The sequence below is a fragment of the Podarcis cretensis genome (genome assembly GCF_951804945.1).
Source record: "Podarcis cretensis genome assembly, chromosome: 14".
In the NCBI taxonomy this organism is placed as follows: Eukaryota; Metazoa; Chordata; class Lepidosauria; order Squamata; family Lacertidae; genus Podarcis; species Podarcis cretensis.
Genome location: NC_137183.1, coordinates 47,612,264 through 47,631,626, shown reverse-complemented (window position 1 = coordinate 47,631,626; position 19,363 = coordinate 47,612,264). Strand labels below are relative to the sequence as shown.

The 19,363-nt window shown below is 49.5% G+C and overlaps 1 protein-coding gene across 2 annotated transcripts in view; it reads right to left on the bottom strand.

Annotated features, from left to right (window-relative positions):
- GRIN2A (glutamate ionotropic receptor NMDA type subunit 2A) overlaps positions 1-15,192 on the bottom strand; it is a 240,411-nt gene extending 225,219 nt beyond the window's left edge. For both annotated transcript variants that reach the window (XM_079953670.1, XM_079953669.1), the window contains exons 1-3: positions 14,439-15,192; positions 12,862-13,048; positions 10,780-11,202 (exon numbers count right to left, since the gene is read on the bottom strand). In XM_079953670.1, coding sequence (XP_079809796.1) covers positions 10,780-11,199 — 420 coding nt within the window. In that variant the 5' untranslated portion in view covers positions 11,200-11,202; positions 12,862-13,048; positions 14,439-15,192. The remainder of the gene's footprint in view (positions 1-10,779; positions 11,203-12,861; positions 13,049-14,438) is intronic.
- Between the last annotated feature and the right edge of the window lie 4,171 nt (positions 15,193-19,363).

The window sequence follows — 19,363 nt, the reverse complement described above, 5'->3', positions numbered from 1 at the left end:
CCTGGCCCTTTGATTATCAGCCAAACAACAAAAAGGGGTACGTTGGATTACCTAAATATACAGGCCTGTTCCCAGGTTTTAGGAAGGGTACACCAATATCTGTTGCCTCCACTTTAATTCCTGTAGGTAAGAGCAGAAGAAGAGTCTACTAGATCAGGTTAGTGGCCCATCTAGTCCAACCTGAGCACAAGAGCAGTTTCCAACAACCGGTATTCAGGGGCATGCAGCCTCCGACAACAGAGGCAGAGCCTAGCCATAAGAATTAGCAACCATCGGTAGCCTTATATTCCAGGAAGCTGCCTAATCCTCTTTAAAAGCCATCCAAGTTACTAGGGCTGCTGCTAGGACTCTCATTTGAGGAGGATGTATTGGTCCTGTTCTGCACTGGGCCTGGTAGAGAGGCAGTGAGGCATTACCCTAGGCTGTATTGGAGCAACTCCTCCTACCTTTTGGAGCTCTCCCTGGTCCTGAAATGGCCATTTGAAGTAAGAACCATTGTTCTGTTGCCAGGACGCTACACCCTATATCCTCTTACTTGCTTCCATTTATGCTGGTGGCATTTTTCTGCTATGAAGTTGTAAACTGCAAAGGCAGTTGGCACATCGGCAGCAATTCTGTGGTGGAAGTGCCTCTAAGGGGTGGTTGGGATCACCAAAGAACAGCCAGAACATGAATACAGGTAACCTAATACGTTCCAACCTGCTCAGCTCTATTAAATATTAACACAATGACATTTAATATGATAAAATATTTAAATAAGCCTAATGTTCATCAAGTTAATCCAGTGTAGTCACACTGAGTGACCCAGAAGCTGGACGGTAAGAGGAAACTACCTTCAAATCATAGAAATGTAGAGTTGGCAGGCACCCCAATGGTGCAGGAATCACAGCTAAATAAGATCTGACAGATGGCTGGCCAAGCTCTGCTAAAAAACCTCCAAGGAAGGAGAGTCCACCACCCTCCACTGTCGAACAGCTCTAACCAGCAGGAAGTTCTTCCTAATGAGTCAGAATCTTCTTTGTTGTCATTTGAATCCATTGGTTTGAGTCCTACCCACAAGTCTACTCCATCTTCTATCTCACAGCCCTTCAGATATTTGAAGGTGGCTATGATAATTAAAGCTATGGTTTTCCCAGTAGTGATGTATGGAAGTGAGAGCTGGACCATAAAGAAGGCTGATCGCTGAAGAATTGATGCTCTTGAAATATGGAGGAGACTCTTGAGAGTCCCATGGACTGCAAGAAGATCAAACCTATCCATTCTGAAGGAAATCAGGCCTGAGTGCTCACTGGAAGGACAGATCCTGAAGCTGAGGCTCCAATACTTTGGCCACCTCATGAGAAGAGAAGACTCCCTGGAAAAGACCCTGATGTTGGGAAAGATGGAGGGCACAAGGAGAAGGGGACGACAGAGGATGAGATGGTTGGACAGTGTTCTCGAAGCTACTAGCATGAGTTTGACCAAACTGCGGGAGGCAGTGGAAGACAGGAGTGCCTGGCGTGCTCTGGTCCATGGGGTCACGAAGAGCCGGACACAACTGAATGACTAAACAACAACAACAACCTCTCAGTTTTAACTTCTCCAGGCTAAACCTGCCCAACTCCCTCAACCATTCCTCATATAGCTTGGTTTCCAGACCCTTGATCATCTTGGTCACCCTCCTGTGCACACTTCCAGCTAGTCAATATCCTTTTCAGTGAGCATCTGAAAAGAATGCTGTCTGCATCTCCATCTCCTTTTCTCTCTCCCCAAGTAACAGGGCTATAGAGACATGCTCTCTCTGAAAGTATTTTTGCTTCTGAAGAGGGCCCATTGTTCTAAGAGCTTATTCTCTTGTTGGTTTCCGACTTCTCTTGTCAAAGACAGGTCAAATACATTTTCATACATGTAAACACTGGCCTTGTTTTCTCTAGACAATCTTTCAGTTGGAGGGGTTTGTGTTATTGGAAGGACAGAGTTGAAGACAACATATTCCTTAACATTGTGATGTATGTAATCACCTATAATGCGCCATCCTTCTCTCCATTTATTTTCACGAGAACATCAAGTCACTTTAAATGGCAATGTCTTCCCCCAAAGTATTGTGGGAAGTGTAGTTTGTTGAGGGTGCTGAGAGTTGTTAAGAGACAATTGGTCCCATCCGAGAGCTATGATTCCCAGAGTTCCCAGGGAAGAGGGATTGATAATTAAAATACATGGGGAAATGTAGCTCTGCAAGGGGACCAAGGTTCCTATCGGCTATCGGCACCCTTAACAAACTACACTTCCCAGGATACTTTGGAGGAAGCTATGAGTATCTTAAAAAGCAGAGACATCACCCTGTCAACAAATCTCTGCTGCACATCCCACTTCTGACACCAGAGCAGGGCACGACAATTATTATTGAAACAAGGAATAAGCCAGTCCTTTCCCACCATCACCTGTGTGGTTGGGGGAGGCAATAAGCTAACTCCATGGGAAACCTCTCCCTTCCCACCCTCCATCCTTCTCTGTGGAAGAGGCAGGCACAACTGACAGGGCCTTATCGGTGGTGACACCATCCTTGGAACTCCCTCCTCCAAGAGATATAATTAGCTCCCTCCTCCTTTTTCGTTTAGTTGGTCCCTGAAGAGCCTTTTGCTTCAGTCTGCTTTCAGTTGGTTCCTCTACTGTATCTTGTTTCTGAATGTCTGTGAGGTGGGATTTGGTTTTTCACATAACTAGATTGCAGATTTGAAATCAAAATAGCTTTATTGCCTCTTCTGCTTCAGCATTTAAGATTAGAATTCTGATTTTGATTAAACTTCATCCGCATACACCATGGGAAAATATCTGTACTTGGAAAGCATTGAAAGAAGCATCTTACGTTAAATGTACTGTTATCAGTTTAAGAACAAGGGTGGTGGTGATGATAACTGGCTGTAGATTGAGGTTTAGTCATAACTTCTTCCTCTGGGCTACTTGAACGGGTGCTAATGTATGAGTCTTGTGGGATTCACAGCCGCAAAGTGGCAATGATAACTACCAAGACTCCTAGATGGAGCTTTCGTAGCTACCTAGACTCCAGAATAGAACAGGCACGCCCAGAGGCAGCATAGCTCTCAGTAGCTGCTGGGACAAGCACCAGGGGAAAGGCTTCCCTTCTGCATCTTGCACATGGGTGCCCAGAGGCTGACCACTGTCGGAAACAGTACACTGGGGCTTGATCGGTTTTGTTCTAATTCAGCATTGCCATACAGTGGTATCTCGGGTTAAGAACTTAATTCGTTCTGGAGGTCCGTTCTTAACCTGAAACTGTTCTTAACATGAGGCACCACTTTAGCTAATGGGGCTTTCTGCTGCTGCTGCGCCACCGCCACACGATTTCTGTTCTCATCCTGAAGCAAAGTTCTTAACCTGAGGTACTATTTCTGGGTTAGCAGAGTCTGTAACCTGAAGCATCTGTAACCTGAAGCATCTGTAACCCGAGGTACCACTGTACTTATGCTGCCCCCAAGCACTCGACTGGACTGCAGCTGTGCCATCCCTGTGGCAGGCAGGAGAGGTGCAGGTGAGACAGAGACAAAGCTAGGACTATTGGGACATGCTTCAGACACACACAAACACACAGCACTCCCATTGGGTGATTGTTCAGTTAGTCTTTACATGCAGCATTCTAGTCTAGGCCAGCCCGTTCTCCACTCTGTCCTGCAACCCCAACTCCTGAATCTGCATGGATTGCTGACCCGAAACGGTGCAAATCTCTTAATTCCACCACGCCATCTCCCAACCGCAATGCCGAAAAGACGTCTACAGAAAAGGCAAGCTATAGGGAGCGAGGAGGGGAGGCGAGGGGATTGAGAGGAGAACCCAAGCTATTTTTATTTTCTAATATCTGGTTTGCCTTCAGTCGGCTCCGCTACTGTTGTGAAACAGTCTCGGGGTTTGATGTGCTGAGAAATTATTTGCTGAAAAGCTAATAAGTGGCTCTCCAGTCAGCAAACGCCTCGCTGAATTATCATCAACTCTTTACATAAGTGACAAACAAGATTGGCTCAAAGGCTCCTCAGCGGCAGCTAGCATCACCCAGGCAAAACACGAGGCAATCTCAGGAGCAGGGATTGTGACGGTGGGCCATTCAGCCTTGCGAAAGAAGCTTTCACATCTTCAGCTACGTTTTATGTCGCCTGGAGTTGAAGAAACACAGGAGGCTGCCTCACACCGAGCCAGACCACCAGTTTGCCTAGATCAGTGTTGTTGGCACTGGCTGGCAACAGCCCTCCAGGACTTTGGACAGGGAGCCTTTTCCCCAGGAAAGGCCATTGTGGATCGAACCAGTGACCTTCCGAACGCAGAGCAGATGCTCAACCACTCAGCTAACAGCCTTTCTCCATATGTAAGAACATCAGAAACTGTCTTGTACCAGGCCAGGCTGTTGGTCAATCTTGGTTAGTGCCGTCGATAAGGGAGGAGGGAGAAATCATGTTCAGTTTGCATTTGAAGGCAAACCTGCCCAGTTCTCAGTTACTGAAACAAGACGCAGTCACTGCTCACAATTCACACTTCTACGAATTTTGCAATGCTGTTCTCTACCCTGGTAATGTGTACCAAAAAGATATCGGGTCTGTTCTGAGTAAACGTTAATCGCACACCATCCAGTACACGAAGATTTTGTTAGTTTTAAAATTTAAAAGCGACATGGAACTGTGGAGAACCGAACCAGAAAAACAAGGAAAGGAGGGAAACTGAAATTACCAGATTCACCCTTCCTGATCTGCAGTTGAGATGGCCAATCAGTGGCTCTATGCCAGACCCAGCCCTCAGCCCTCCTCACCCGGTGCAAATTTATCTGGCCCCTCATTCCTCCACCCCACATCTTTTGGTCGCAACATGATAAAAAAAAATCGCCTGCCAGAAAGGAAAGGAAACAAGATATTCAGTTGCAAAACACACACAAGTTATATTCCTTTCTGCTGTGTAACATTAACATCCCTCTACAGTGGACGCTCGGGTTTTGATCTGTGTGGGAAGCACATTCGCAACTTGCAGCATCTGCAACCTGCAGTGCCATGTCTGCACACATGTGGGTTGCGATTTGGTGCATCTGCGCATGTGCAAAGCGCGATTTAGCACTTCTGCACATGTGCAAGCGCCGAAACCCAGAAATAACCCGTTCTGGTGCTTCCAAGTTTAACGCGGTGTGCAACCCAAAATCGCACAACCCGAAGCGTCTGTAAACCAAGGTATGACTGTATTGAATCCCCATGTGCCCCAAACCCAAGAAACATCCCACACATATGCAATGTACATGATAGCTGTCAAATATTAAGCAGGGTTGTATAATATTTTATATAAGCCCACCCAGGAACGGCTGTGGGCAGGATTCCTGCACTGTAGGGGCTTGGACTAGATGACATTTGGGGGTCCCTTGCAACTCTACAATTCTATAATCCTATGCTTACACTCTTGTAAAGCCCTCCATCAGTGATGGGGGAGATCTGTGGCTCTCTGGCTGCTGTTGGACTCCAAATCCCATCAGCCCCAGCCAGCATGGCCAATGGCAAGGAATTATGGGAGCTGGAGTCCAGCAACACCTGGAAGGCACCAGGTTCCCCACCCCTGTCCTAGACACATGTCCCAACCTTTGAGGCATCACAAGTTCAATGCACTCCAGCCACATCTAGAGGACGGCAGGTTCTGCAACCCAGCCTTAAATGCTAAATGGCCCAAATGGCATTTGGCCTTCTGGTTTCTGCAGCAGATTTTATTGCTGGGCCCCAGTCTGTTCACTGGAGGACACAGAACACACACCCCAAGAAGGCAGAAGTTGGCTGACCCTGCTCTGCAAAGCCACGCAACAACCGCAACAACAGCAGCTGCCCAACCCCAGCTGCTTACATCCAACGTTCAGAGAGGGAAGCAGGCAAGACCAGGGAAGGGCCAAAAACAATGCTGGGGAAGGCAAGAGAAGGCTTCGTTATGAGTTCTGCAGCTCTACAAAAAGAACCACTTCATAGATTCGGCAAGGTTCTGTGCAGGCAGGATGGGGCCAGTTTCACAACAATAAAATGAATAATAAACGCAGCAAGTAGTATTAGGCGCCATGCAATAAAAGCTGGCGGGTGGGAGATTTTGCAGTCTTGGGGCCACATGGCCTGGCAGGCAGGCTTCTGAGGGCCACATGACAGTGGTGATCAGGTCCAGAGGCAAAAGGAGACAGAACGATGGATGTGGCTATTGCTTCTTGCAGTAGACTGGTTTCTGCACAAACACACTCCTCTCTATCGTCCATGCAGGCAAAGAAGGGGCGTTATCAGAACCCAAGGGACCATCCCAGCCAGACGCAAGTGCATGGGGTGTGGCTTGGGGAGCGTTCTGAGGTCCACACAGAGAAGGCTGGAGGGCCACATTCCACCCCTGGCATAAGCCAAAACAGAAAAAAGCAGGGAAGCAGAACTAAGGATAGCAAGCAAAGGCGAGAGCCGGGGAGAGCAGAAGAGGCAAGGCTAGGAAGGTAACAATTAACCTTAATGCTGCTATGAGGTCTTCCTTGAGCATCATATCTGTGTGGACCAAAACAGCCTCTTGCCATACAAGAGGCTTCCGTTTCCACTTCAGTGTAAACTTCTTTGCAGATCAGAGCTTCCACGCTCCAGCTGGTTTCCAGCTGGAGAGGTTTCCAGCTGTAATGCTTGAAAGACATGGAAAATAAGGTTTTGAAATAAGTAAAAACTAATGGTGAGGATTTGCTGAACTAATAATTTGAATTGGAATATAAGAAAGGGAGGTATGAGGAGGTCTGGAAAATAAGTTAAAAGAAAATAAGTAAATGGAAATTCTATGTGTTTTTAATTGTTTTTATTTTTATATTTTTGTATTTTTGTTGTTTCTTTTTCTTTTTGTTTTACATTGTATTATTTTTGAAAACTTCAATAAATATCTTATTTAAAAAAAAGAAGAAGAAGAAGCATTTTCTTGAAATCTGGAAGTCCTGATCCAGCTTGGTGACCTGGGGTGCAACACCCCTGGGATGAGCTCCCAGCTCACCTTTCACATCCTAGAAGTGGCCCTGCGTTGTGCTCCATCCTATGCACCCGGGCCCCACCATCCCAGTGAAGAGGCTTGCGATAACGGCCTGTAAACCCGTATGCCCCATGGAATTTGGGTCCACTGTTCGACTTCCGGACAAGCAAAGGCCGGACCGCTTCACAAAACATGCTTTTAACCTCTGCAATTTGCTGTCGGTGAGATGTTCCTCCACCACAAGCTTTTGAAAAGGGTTGGGCCAATTCGTGTAAGAAGATTTAAGAGAGCCACCAGTGGCTAATCATGATCTCGAATTGCAAAGCGGAGAGCCTTCAAAGTCAAAGGCAGTCTACCTCTGCTCAGCAAATGCTGGAGAAAAAGAGCAAAGTGGCCATCTCCATCACTGGCTGCTGTTCAAGACGTACCCAGAGTCCTGCTGGAGCCAACCAATGATCCATTTCTTTCATCATTCCACTTCCAAGCAATGTTAGAAACTCAGGTATATAAACTAGGCGCCAAATGACACGTTAAACCTGGGTTACGGTCGCCACAATGGAACGTCTATTCACCAGGGGCTTGGAACAGATGATCCCTTCCAATTTTACAGTTCTAGGATCTCAGCCACATTGCGCGACTGTAGCTTGCTCTTACAAACAGCTCACTTTTCCCAGTGTGCAAGAAGGAGAAACACACGCCATAGAAATGGAAAAGGTCTTAACTATGGACTAAGGCAGAAGTTTGCAAACTGTGGTCTGTGAGATCCATCTGGGTGGCTTGTGGAAAGGCTATAGCACAGCCAGCCGAGAAGCAGAAGACACGCATCTTTTGCTACAGATGAGTCAGCTGGCTCGATGGAGATATCAGTCACAACCGGGTGCCCAGAAATCTCCACGTAGTCACAATGGAACCCACCGCAGTAGCAGAACAACCTAGCGCGTTTTGAACACTGCTTCCAAGAGCAGACAGACAGGTCTTTCTTTCACAGTGCCTGCTCACAGTGCCTGGTGCTCAAAGGTAAACTGCTTCTTGCCATGGAGGTTCCATTTCGCTGCTGTATTGAAGAACAGCTAAGGGACATCTTCTCCTTTGTCTGCAATGAATTTGTCAAATGGAGGGACGCATTTCCCTACCTCCGCCCACGGGAAACCTATGACACATTCCAATAATGCACGGGCTCAGAGACAAAAATAAGTGGAGCAACAAGTGCAACTCTTACCTTTGCCCTGTAAGCTACCTTCCAGCCAAGAGGAAGTTTTCTGCACACACCTCTCCATCCAGGCTAGTGAGATGGAAAGGGCTGCAGGTGGTTCCAGGTTCAATCCCCTGAAATTAGCCCGGCGCATTTTGCACCTATTGACCACTTGCGACCAAGTGAAGATGTCCAGGTGCCAGGATGCTGCCTGACATCTCCACCATCTGGAGGTACATGTCTGGGGATCCTTGGATCTGAACTGCTTCAACACACAAATACCACATCCTATAGAATCTGCACAATCAAAATGAATTTCAGGAACCCAAAAGTTTGTATTGAGAAATATGACTTTAGAGCCATCTTGCCCTCAAAATAGCAACCACGCATTCCGCTTGGGCAACTGTAACCCTGGTTTAAGGAGCCATTTGGCACCTTAACACTGGGTTTCTCCAGGTAGGCTGGGAGAGAGAGCTTGGTCTGAAGTCCTAGGAAGCTGCTGCCAGTCAGTGTAGACAATACCAAACTGGATGGGCCAATGGCATAATTGCAGTTCAAGGACACATCCCAGCCAAGCAAAAGCACTTGAGGGGGGTGTAAAACAGAGCCTGGGGAGAGGGAGCATGGCCTGTGGAAATCCCAGGGGCCAGATAGAAAGCTTTGGAGGGCCACATTCACCCCAGGCATGACGTTCCCAAACCAAAGATAATCCCTTTCTTTAAAAAGTCAACAAATGCGGTGCCCATCACCCTTGCGACGAAAACACTCATACATTTGTTATCCATTGCATGGAAGAGGTGCTTCTGTTGGCATCATCCTGGGGTTACGTGGACCTTCTGTCAGAGCCAAAACAAAGAGAGGCCATTTTCCATGCAGGCTTTGAGAACTATTGAGGGTTTGCTGTGCACGCTGACAGATGTAGGCCTCAGGCCCATTTACACCAAACAGTTAATGCGCTATGATACCACTTTCAATAGCCATGGCTCCCCCCCCCAAAGGAATCCTGGGAAATGTAGTTCATTAAGGGTGCTGGGAGTTGCTAGAGACACCATTGCCTATTCCCACAGTGGTTTAAACAATCGATCCTTCTTCCTCATGGGGAACTCTGAAAATTGTAGCTTGGGAAGGAAACTAGTAAGAACCTACAGCTGCCAGAAATAGTAAGAGGAAGCCAAGGATGTTTGAAATGGTATCACAGCACTTTAAATGTATCATGCGAATGTACCATGTGCGGAGTTGCCATCGCGCCCTGGAGATTCATTCAGTCTCACTGCACCACTGCTCAGTTGCCTAATCCCTGGTGATTATTATCTCTCTCGCACACATTTTGCTAAGTTTTTGTTTGATTGCACACCAAAGGCACCCTATCCTATCCCGAGCCCCAAGCCTTTGAACTCGCAGCTCATCACACAACCCTGACACAGTTCCCCTCCACAATTGGTTCGACTTTCCTGAAATCAGGGCCGGCCCACACATGAGGCAAGGTGGGGAGGCCACCTCAAGAAGCAGGAACTGCAGGCGCAGCAGATCCCGATGTAGATCTTTATCCCACCCCCCTTGTTCCTGGTGTAGATCTTCATTTACTTCTTCTTCCCTGGCAGGGAAGGAGCGCCATTTTGTGGTTTGCCCCAGGTGGCAAAATATCTAGGGTCGGCCCTGGCCAACATCCCAATGGCTCTCCATAACACCAGCTAGGTAAGCCAGCGTTCACCTAGCCTGTAGAAAGTCTCCCCATCGCTTCCTTTCGACATGCTTGCTGGATTAATAACTTCCAGGGTCTACACTACACATGCATTGCAATCTTTGTTACCCCTTAAGGATCGCAAGAACTGCAGCGGTGCATGAGTTGCAAAAATATATCCTTAGCCCCATCCCCAACAGAGCTGTGTCCCCCCCAAAATTCCCTAAGAAAATGACAGTTCAGCTGGCTTGAGTCTGCAGTGCAGATCAGACCTCTGAAACCACTGGACAGTGACAGGAAGAGGTCCTTTCAGCACAGAGTTGGGTGGCTGGAGAAGACTTTTATCCAACAACTCAAAGGAAACATGCAGTTCTGAGTGAAACCCTCGGCTTTGCGACATCCAAGCAGTTTTGGTGCATAAGCTGCTGAAGATCTAAACATCCTTTGTGAACCGAAGACAAAGAAAAAAGCAGATTTTGATAATCCTTCACACCCGACAGCCCAATGTTGATAGGGAAAGTCATGGAATAGCCACAAACTGCTCCTGAACCAGCAGGTCTTGGTACTGAGGAAGAAGCCGCTCCAAGCTAAACCACAAGTCTAATCATTCAGAAATAAATATCTCCCCTCCCCAAAGAAACTGAAGTTACAAACAGCTTAAGGGAGCCAAGACAGATCCATTAAGGCAGGACTAGTCAACTCAGTGACCTCCAGATGCTGTTGGGTGGGAACTCCCACTTTCCCTAACCATTGGTCATGCTGGCTGGATAGCAGGAGCTGCAGTCCAACAGCATCTGGAGGGCACATGTTAGCTACCCCTGCATGAAAGGATCACTCCATTTCCGTTTCTGCCCAAACAGGGAGGCAACAGCATACATTGCCCCGCAGGGCACCAACTTCACACAACGATGTGCTCTCCACCTACCTTGTCTGCCATGATCATTGACGAGCCGCCATGAATCCCCAGGATCGGAATAAAGGTCTGTGACGAAATAAAATCCAAAATCTGGGCAACCGCCTCCTGGTCGGTGTCGTCCCCGAAAACCACGCCGTGGATCTTGGTGCCTGACATCAAGTCACAGACATTGGTGATGATGCTTTTTGGGTCTGTCTGGTTGACCAGAAGGGGCACCACATTGACGTCGACGGTGAGGTCGCCGGACATATCCCTGGTCCAAAGCGCTCGGACCTCTCTTTCCGTGACGTACTGCGTCCTCCCCAGGATGACGGCGATGTTCAGGATGGGGTAGCTTTTCTCTGCCCCCCAGACGAGGGCCAACTCTGCCAGGAGAGCCTGAAGCACCAGGAGATTCCAGCAAACTCGCGCCATCTTCACCAACTCCATGCTCTGCGGAGAACAAGGAGCCCGGGACGGGCGTCACATCACGCGGAAGACGAGGATGAACTGCCACAGCCTCCTGCCTCCCACAGGGACCCGGTCCTTAACCTTGCAAACAGGCATCCTTGAACTGAGTCGTCCTGCAGGGTCAAGGTGGCCCTCAAAGTTCAACCTCAGCTAAGCGCCCGGGCTCAGTGCAACACTTAACTCCCACCAGAGCAAAACTGACATCGCCTTCGAGGTCTCGGAAGGGCCGCTGGCCAGCTCTGCTCATATCCTTCCCTTACAGGGGGGAAAAATAAAACCAGCTCAATCTCTGCTGAGGACACAGCGCAGATGAGATATCTGAAGCTTCTCAGGATGCCTTTTTGGAAAGCCTGGCTTTCCGAAGCATCTTTGAAGGCTTTGAAGGCATGCAGTGACCCAGGCCCTGTCTGCTTCCTGCCCTCCTTTCCTCTTCCCTCCTGCTGTGGCTGAAGCAGCAATGATTGGTGTGCGCCCCTCCTCCCTCCCCTCGCCTCTGTCCAGAAATTGTATTTTATTCCAAGACTCATTTCAAGCTGGCTGGCTGGCTGCTCACGCAGAACTGGCTGAGTTTCTGGAACAGATTCAGACATGCATTATTCTAACCCTTTTTTCCCCCTCTCCCCCCCCCAACCCTCACCCACCCTCACTCCCCTCTCTCCTTGGCAATGTACCCACTTTGGCTGGGCATCGGGGATGTCAGCCAATCGTTGGCATGCATACTGTCCCCTTCACTTCGGGTCAAGACCCTGGATGCTGCTTTATTTTCGTGGATTTCGTTGGGCGGGTGGGTGAAAAGGGGGGGCTGTTGTTCCTTCTCACAGAGGCTGGCAGCAAAGCCGCTCGTGGAGGGAGGGGGCTACCTTCTGCTGACTTGCATCAAACCCCCACCACCACCACCCTGGGGGGGGAAATGCATCTCTGATCCTATGGCTCCCATCATCCTGACATCTACACTCATCAATCATGTTCCAGCAGCAGCAGGGGGGTATATGGGACTCAGAGTAAACCTCTTCCCTCCCTAGGCTTCAGGTGGGCACGAGCGAGGGGTCTCTGGAGCTGCGTGTCTCTTTCCCCAGACCTCATTTGGATTCAAACTCAGCCGTTGTCTGTTGCAGGGCAGATTTTTTTCCCTGCTTCCCCGACTGCAGTCAGATCACACGAGAGGCAAAAAGACAGAAAGAGGGTGGGTGGATTTTTATAGTAAAGCCATAACCCACTAGCCCGTGCTTTTAAACCTCCTTCATTGGGAAGTATTAATTATTTGAAATATCCCCCCCCCCCAAAAAAAACCCACTGGGTTAAAAAAAATGCAACACGCTGGCAGAAGGGGGGGGGGGTTGTTTGCACCAATTAGAAAGCCGTGCACAACACACACACACACACAAGCTGCGAAATCCTGCACCGTTAGCCTTTACTACGTAGGAGAGGGAATTCTTAGCTTCTTCGCTCCATTCATGGGGGCGAAAGGGAAACCAAGAGCAACAGCGCCTCCTGGCGCTCCGCCGCGTTCCTAACATCCCCTTGGCGCTTCTCTCCACTTTCTCCCCCCCCCCCCAAAAAAAAATATTTATTTATTTATCCTCATTCCCCACCACCACCACCCCGCCAGCCACGTTCCACCAGCATCAGAATCAGCATTACCAGGAATGTGAGAAATCGTAGCCGCTGCCGCAAAGTTTGGCATTTCGCAAGACTCCTCAGCGCCGCGCGTCAGGGGAGGTTGCCATCCTGCTTTCCAGAGATGCGATCGCCAGTGTTGGTGCTGAGATCGGGGCGCCACATCCTCGCCTCCCCGCGAGGCAGGGTTGCTTATCGGTGCAAAGGGGGTCTAAAAGGGAGGGTTTTTTGGGGAGAGCGGGGAGGAGGGGAAGGGAAGGGAGGGGAGGGGCGAGAGAAAGACCACCAGGTTAGCGCAGGCGGAACAGCGCAAAATAACACAGCGGCAACTTCGCGGCGCAGCGGATTAATAAATCCTGGCCGGGCAGCCGATTGTCTGTGGGGGGAAAAGTTGATTTGCTTCCATGTAATTTGTCGGAGAGCGCGTTTCGCCCGCGATCTTGCTTGGAAATCCGTTCCCCGTCCTTCCTTCCATCTCCCGCCTCCTGCCGCAATTTCTCTCCACTAGGACGTGCACGCGATCCTATGCGTCCTTACTCCCGAGGAAGCCCTCGCGGAGTTCAACGGAATTTCCTCCCCGGGTCAGGATGCATAGGATTGCGGTGTGTTTTGGGCGAGCGGAGAGAGACCGATGAAGCGACCTCGCCCCCCCCTCCACCTCCCCCAACACCACCCCTTAGAGGTTGGGATCCTAGGCAGACTCCCTTACCTGGGAGTAAAAAAGCCCACTGAGCATAGGCGGGCCTTGCTTCCGAGTAAACACCCCCAAAACTTGCGTTCCCATAACCACGGCTGCGATCGGTCTACTTGGAAAGTAAAGACAGACCCCCCCCCCAAACGCTTTGCAATTTAACGGAGGGTCCTTCTTTTACCCAACGTAAAGGTCCCTTCCAGCAGCTTGAAGTTCCCAACTGGAGGAATCCATCGCAAGGAGTTTCTAGCTCCCATCTTTTCCTGGGAAGTAAGTCCCATTGAAGTCAAGAGGACTTGTTTCGGAGTAAACACGCACAGGCTGGCGATGGAGGGGGTGTTTAAAAGAGGACCAGCCGCCTCATTTTGGGATGGAGGCAAGAAGCGACCCTCCGCACACTTCCTCGACAGTAAACTCAGCTAAGCGCCAAAGAGCTTACTCTCGAGTAAAGGTGGGATGGCGCGGCGAGAGAGGAAAGAAATCTTTCCCACCTGCTCAGTAAACCTCTCCAGTAATACTAATAGCACTAATTTCCATGCTAAAAAAAATAATGGGGAAACGCACCGGGGTAAGACGTTTATTTTAATTTTTTTTTTTTACTCTCTCGCTCTTTTTTGGCAGGCGAAATTGACATGCAAAGCGGCAGCAAGGCCGGGACCCTAATCTGCCCATTTCACTCGCGGGTGGCCGCGGGTTGGCGCGGCGTGGGGTGGGGTAGATGGACGCTACTGTCGAGGCAACCCAACTCCACCCCCCTTTGCAACAGTGCCAGGCAAAAAGATCGCCACCCGACCATCCATCCATAGCCCCCACCTCCCACCCCTCTCTCCCTCCCCGTTCCGCATTTTTAAAATTCTTATTTATCATAATTGCTATTATTTAATCGCCTTCGCCGCCGCTTGTTACTCACTGCATTCGCCCTCCACATAATTCCAAGCTGAAAATCCTCCAAGTCATTTCAAAAGGATTCTTTTGGCACCCGTCAGAAACGCGTCTCCGTTCGTGTGTGTGTGTGTGTGTGTGTAGGTGGTGAGTGTGGTGGGGGGTGCTTGTGTTTCGTGTGCGTGTGCGTCTGCTTAATCCCCAGATTTCAGCTCAGGTGCCCTTCCGCAAGAGAGGGGGGGGGGAAACCACGCCAGGCAGCATCTTCGGGCTCCCAAAACCACCCAACACACACACACTCACACACAGGCGCGCGCGCACACACAGGCGCGCACAAGCGCACATACACCGCCTCCCTGTTCCAAGTTTGCCAACCCAGCCGAGGGAGGGAGAGCGCGCAGAGTCCAACAACCTCAACTGCTTGCCCTGCTTTGCAAACGAGAGAGATGCCAATCTCTCTCCCCCAAAAAAACCCCGAGGCGCTTTAATTGCGCGCGACGCTTGCCCAAACTGGAGACTTATTACTCGTCCCCATCGACGTTTGGAGAGCGCTTTTCTGCTGCAGTGGAAGCAGACAGGGCAGGAATTGGGAGGGTGTCACCAAAAAAAGACCAGCAGCCCCCTTCTCTCTCTCTCTCTCTCTCTCTCTCTCTCTCTCCATCACTGGAAAGGGATTGTGGAGCCAACTCGCCAGCAGGCGGCTGCCGGCTGGAGGGACTGAAGAGCGCAGGAGGAGGAGGAGGAGGCCCCAGCTGAGCGGAGCTGGCTGGGCTGCTGCTAGGGGCTTGGCTCGGCTGGTGCACTGCCCCGGGGCGGCGGAGGAGGAGCGGGCGGCGGCGGGGCCGCAGTCTGGAGCGGTTCGCACGCAGCGCCTGAGCGCCAGCCCAAGCGGGGAGGAGGGAGAAAAGTCTTCCTCGCTCCTTCTCTGCAGCACCCCCTCCCCAAAACCGGGGGGGGGGAGGGAGGGAGGCGGAGCCGCTGCGAAGGAGAGAGACGCGCCGTGTGGCCGCCCTGCGACCCGGCAGCAGCGCGCGTACACACGCATCCACACGTGCACACGCGCCGCCGGGAGGTCGGTGTGGAGCGGCCGGGAGGCTGAGCGGACCCGGTCGCGCCGCCACCGTTGCAAAAAATAAAAATAATAATAAATGGGGGGGGGAGCAGGGGAGGGAAGGGGACTCGGGCAAGGTAATGTTCACTTTATAGATTAATATTATTATTAATAATAATAATATCCTCTTCCTTGTAAAGCTGCTGATTGATTGTTTAAGTTGCAGGCTGTCTCCCTTGCTTGGAAGACGGAGGGGGCTGTTGCAAGGGCTCTGGTGAATGAGAGATAGATACATATTTTTTTTAGCAACAAAATTTGGGATGCTGCCAACTCATATTAACTATCAAGGCAGTGTATATATTGCACAGATGTGCATTTTTAAAAATATGCTAAAGTAGGGGAGGGCCCTCGATTTTGCCGGTGCATAAATGGTTATTTATTCTTTCAGATTCATGGGGTTTGGCTTGCCCTGTGCCATCGTTTTCTTTCCTTGATGTCCTGCTCTCCCCCACAGGCTCAAAGTGGTTTACGGGCAGGTTTGCTTTTAGCCCCCCCCCCCCCTTTCCACCCTCTAAACATGAGTAATTCTGCCCTTGTGGAGCTCCCAGTCTTAATTATTTAGTTTTTCAATCAAAAATATTAATAGCATATGTTAGGCAGCAAAACCGCAATCAGTATTTTTTTAAAAAAAAAAATGCACATGAATGATTTCAATTCCAAGCCAAGCCAATAATTTAGGGTCTGATCCAACATAGATCACTTTGGAATGCCACACATGGGAAGCAATTCGTAGATGAAATAATAAGAATAATGATAATAATAACTAGTAAATACTTGAATGGAAGCAAGTCCCACTGGACTGTGCAGAACTTCTTCCAGTGTAAACATGTTATAGAGCATTCTGTTGATCAAATGTAGATGTTTGTTTGTTTTTAAGGGGCTGATAGAGGTAAGAAGGCTTTGTTGTTTAGTCGTGTCCGACTCTTCGTGACCCCATGGACCAGAGCACGCCAGGCACTCCTGTCTTCCACTGCCTCCTGCAGTTTGGTCAAACTCATGCTGGTAGCTTCGAGAACACTGTCCAACCATCTTATGCTTTCATAAACTAGGAGCGTGAAACCTCAAGCCTCCACCAGGCTACACCCCACTCTCCCTAGGCCTTGCACCCTCCTTCCGTGTTTTTGCCTGACTGGAATGTGTCCTAGAACACTGATCTTGCTTCTTACCTGCCTGTAAGGAGAATCGAGGAGGATGCGCAGGTGTGAATCATAACTAGTACACACAGGTAACATGTGACCTTTCTTTTACCTCTGGCCCTGAGCACCTTTGGCACATGGCCCCTGGAAGGTGGCCCGATAGATGACTGTGGCCCTGAGGCTGAGAACTACTCTCTGCCCTTGTAATAACCAAGCTATCCTTCAGCGCTGGGAGGGAAAACTCTCACATTTCCATACCCTGTTTCGGTAACATGCCAGAACCAAAGCAGCTTAAGAAATAAACAGATGTGCCCTTAACTCAGAGCACCATTGATTCAAATGTCCGCCATTGAATTCTGCTTGACCCCTACAAATAAAATCAGATCAACGAAAGCTTTTTTGGTTGAATCTACCGATTAAACAGACGGAAGCTGCTATCCTGTGCATGCTTGCTTGAGTGAAGGCCCAATTAAATAAAATGAGACTCACTTACTAACTTTATGCGGAATCAAACCATGGGTCCATGTATTTTAGGATTTGCTGCACCCGCTGCATTGCAGAGGGTTGGGCTAGATGACCGTTTAGGTCCCTTCCAACTATCTATGATTCAATAGTTCTTAACCTTTTTTGGGGGGGGGGTCACTGGCCCCTTTGAGAATCTGGTGGAAGTTACAAAGCAACTCTGCAGAAAAATGCACATCGACACATGCACACAAAATATTCCCCACAATTTAATTTATTGTGTTGGAAATATCTTTTTTTTTAATCTCCAGTTCATAGACGCCCTGAAGCCTATCCCTGGACCACAACCCCTAGTCTACACTGACTGGCAGCTCTCCAGGGTTCCAGGCAATGGACATTCCGAGCTCTAACGGAAGATGCCAGGATTTGAACCTGGGAACTTCTGGATTCAAAGCAGATACTCTACCCACTGAGCTATGGCGGTGGGGTCACCATGTGACTCTTGCAAGCATAAGCAGCAAGAAGACCCTTCATCAGTCCAGAAGGACCAGATGCAGAGGAGACCAACAGGGCTGGCACTCAGCGATGATAAAGAGACAAGTCTAGGAAGTGCAGCTTCCATGTACAGGGGCACTGTACCTCCAAATTACAAGAAAAGCAATGCTGGGAACGGAATGTTGCCTTCATGCCCCATCAGATGTCTCCAGGTACCTGGGATGAAGCTGTGAGGGACCCATACTGTCATCCAACATGACTCATGCATTGCTATTCTAATATTTCCTATCCTTTAGGACAGGAGAGGGGGCACTCAGGCCCGGTGGCCCCCAGCCTCTCTATCCTGGCCTGCAGGACTCTCCCCAGACTAATCTCCTCAGCCACAGGCCACATCTCTTACCAGCCCTGCTTTGCACCCTCCTTGACTCTTTTTGCCTGGCTGGAATATGCCTTTGAATCCTGATATTTCCTCTTTCTTGTCTGGATGGAAGACAGAGAGGGGTGTGTGTGTGTGTGTGTGTGTGTGTGTGTGTGTAGAAACCAGCCTACCGTGCAAAGGAAAAATCATTGCTCCGCCAATTTTTGCCCCTGGCTCCACCCACCGCTGGCATGCAGCCCACCAAGGCTTGCCCGGAAGGGAATGTTGCCCTCGGTCTGAAAAGGGTTCCCCAGCTCTACTTTGAGGGGTGAACCATTCTACTGCACGGAGGTGCCATTGACACCTGTTGCTCCGCCCCTTTTTTCCTCTGGCCCCACCCACCACACAGCCCTTGGGGGGGGGCATGTCTCGCATAAGGGGATACGGCCCTGGGGGCCAATAAGAGGTTCAGTACCCCTTGGCAGGTAGGATTGCAGCCTTAGCAGTTACTGCCATCCAGCAGTATGCCACCCTCATCTTCCTAAAGGTAAAGGTAAAGGGACGCCTGACCATTAGGTCCAGTCGTGGCCGACTCTGGGGTTGCGGCGCTCATCTCGCTTTATTGGCCAAGGGAGCCAGCATACAGCTTCCGGGTCATGGGGCCAGCATGACTAAGCCGCTTCTGGCAAACCAGAGCAGCACACGGAAACGCCGTTTACCTTCCCGCCAGAGCGGTACCTATTTATCTACTTGGACGTGCTTTTGAACTGCTAGGTTGGCAGGAGCAGGGACCAAGCAACGGAAGCTCACCCCGTTGCGGGGATTCGAACCGCCGACCTTCCGATCCCACAGCGCCACCCACTTAGTAAATGAATAAGTGCTTAAATCAAGAAAGAACTTAGCATATGAAGTTGAATGTTTATAAATATATCAAAACCGTGAGAGAGAATTTACTGAAGAAGCCCGAGACTCTTCATGGGCGAAACAGGTGACAAACGCCGGCACCCTGTCTAATTCTTGTGCGTAACATCACCGACACTTCGTTTGATCAAACTTATCCTCGCTGATATCTAACCCTTGAGCGCAACATCGCCGACACTTCGTTTGATCAGGCTTACCTTTGTTGATGTCTACAGAAGCCTGGCTAAAGGAACTTTTAAGACTGAATCGTCCTTTTGGACACAATTTGAACGAGTTTTCTGTTTGTGGCTTCTGTAGTGGCTCTTGTACATAGCTCTCTCAATTTTTGGATTATTAATATAAGATTTAGAACGTAGGATTGTTTGGTAACGTTTTGTGTGCCGCTTATGTGCTGCTTACTTATGTTCTACTACGAGAATTGGCAGCATAGGTTCATTTCTTCAACCCTCATCTTCCCTCATTGCATAATT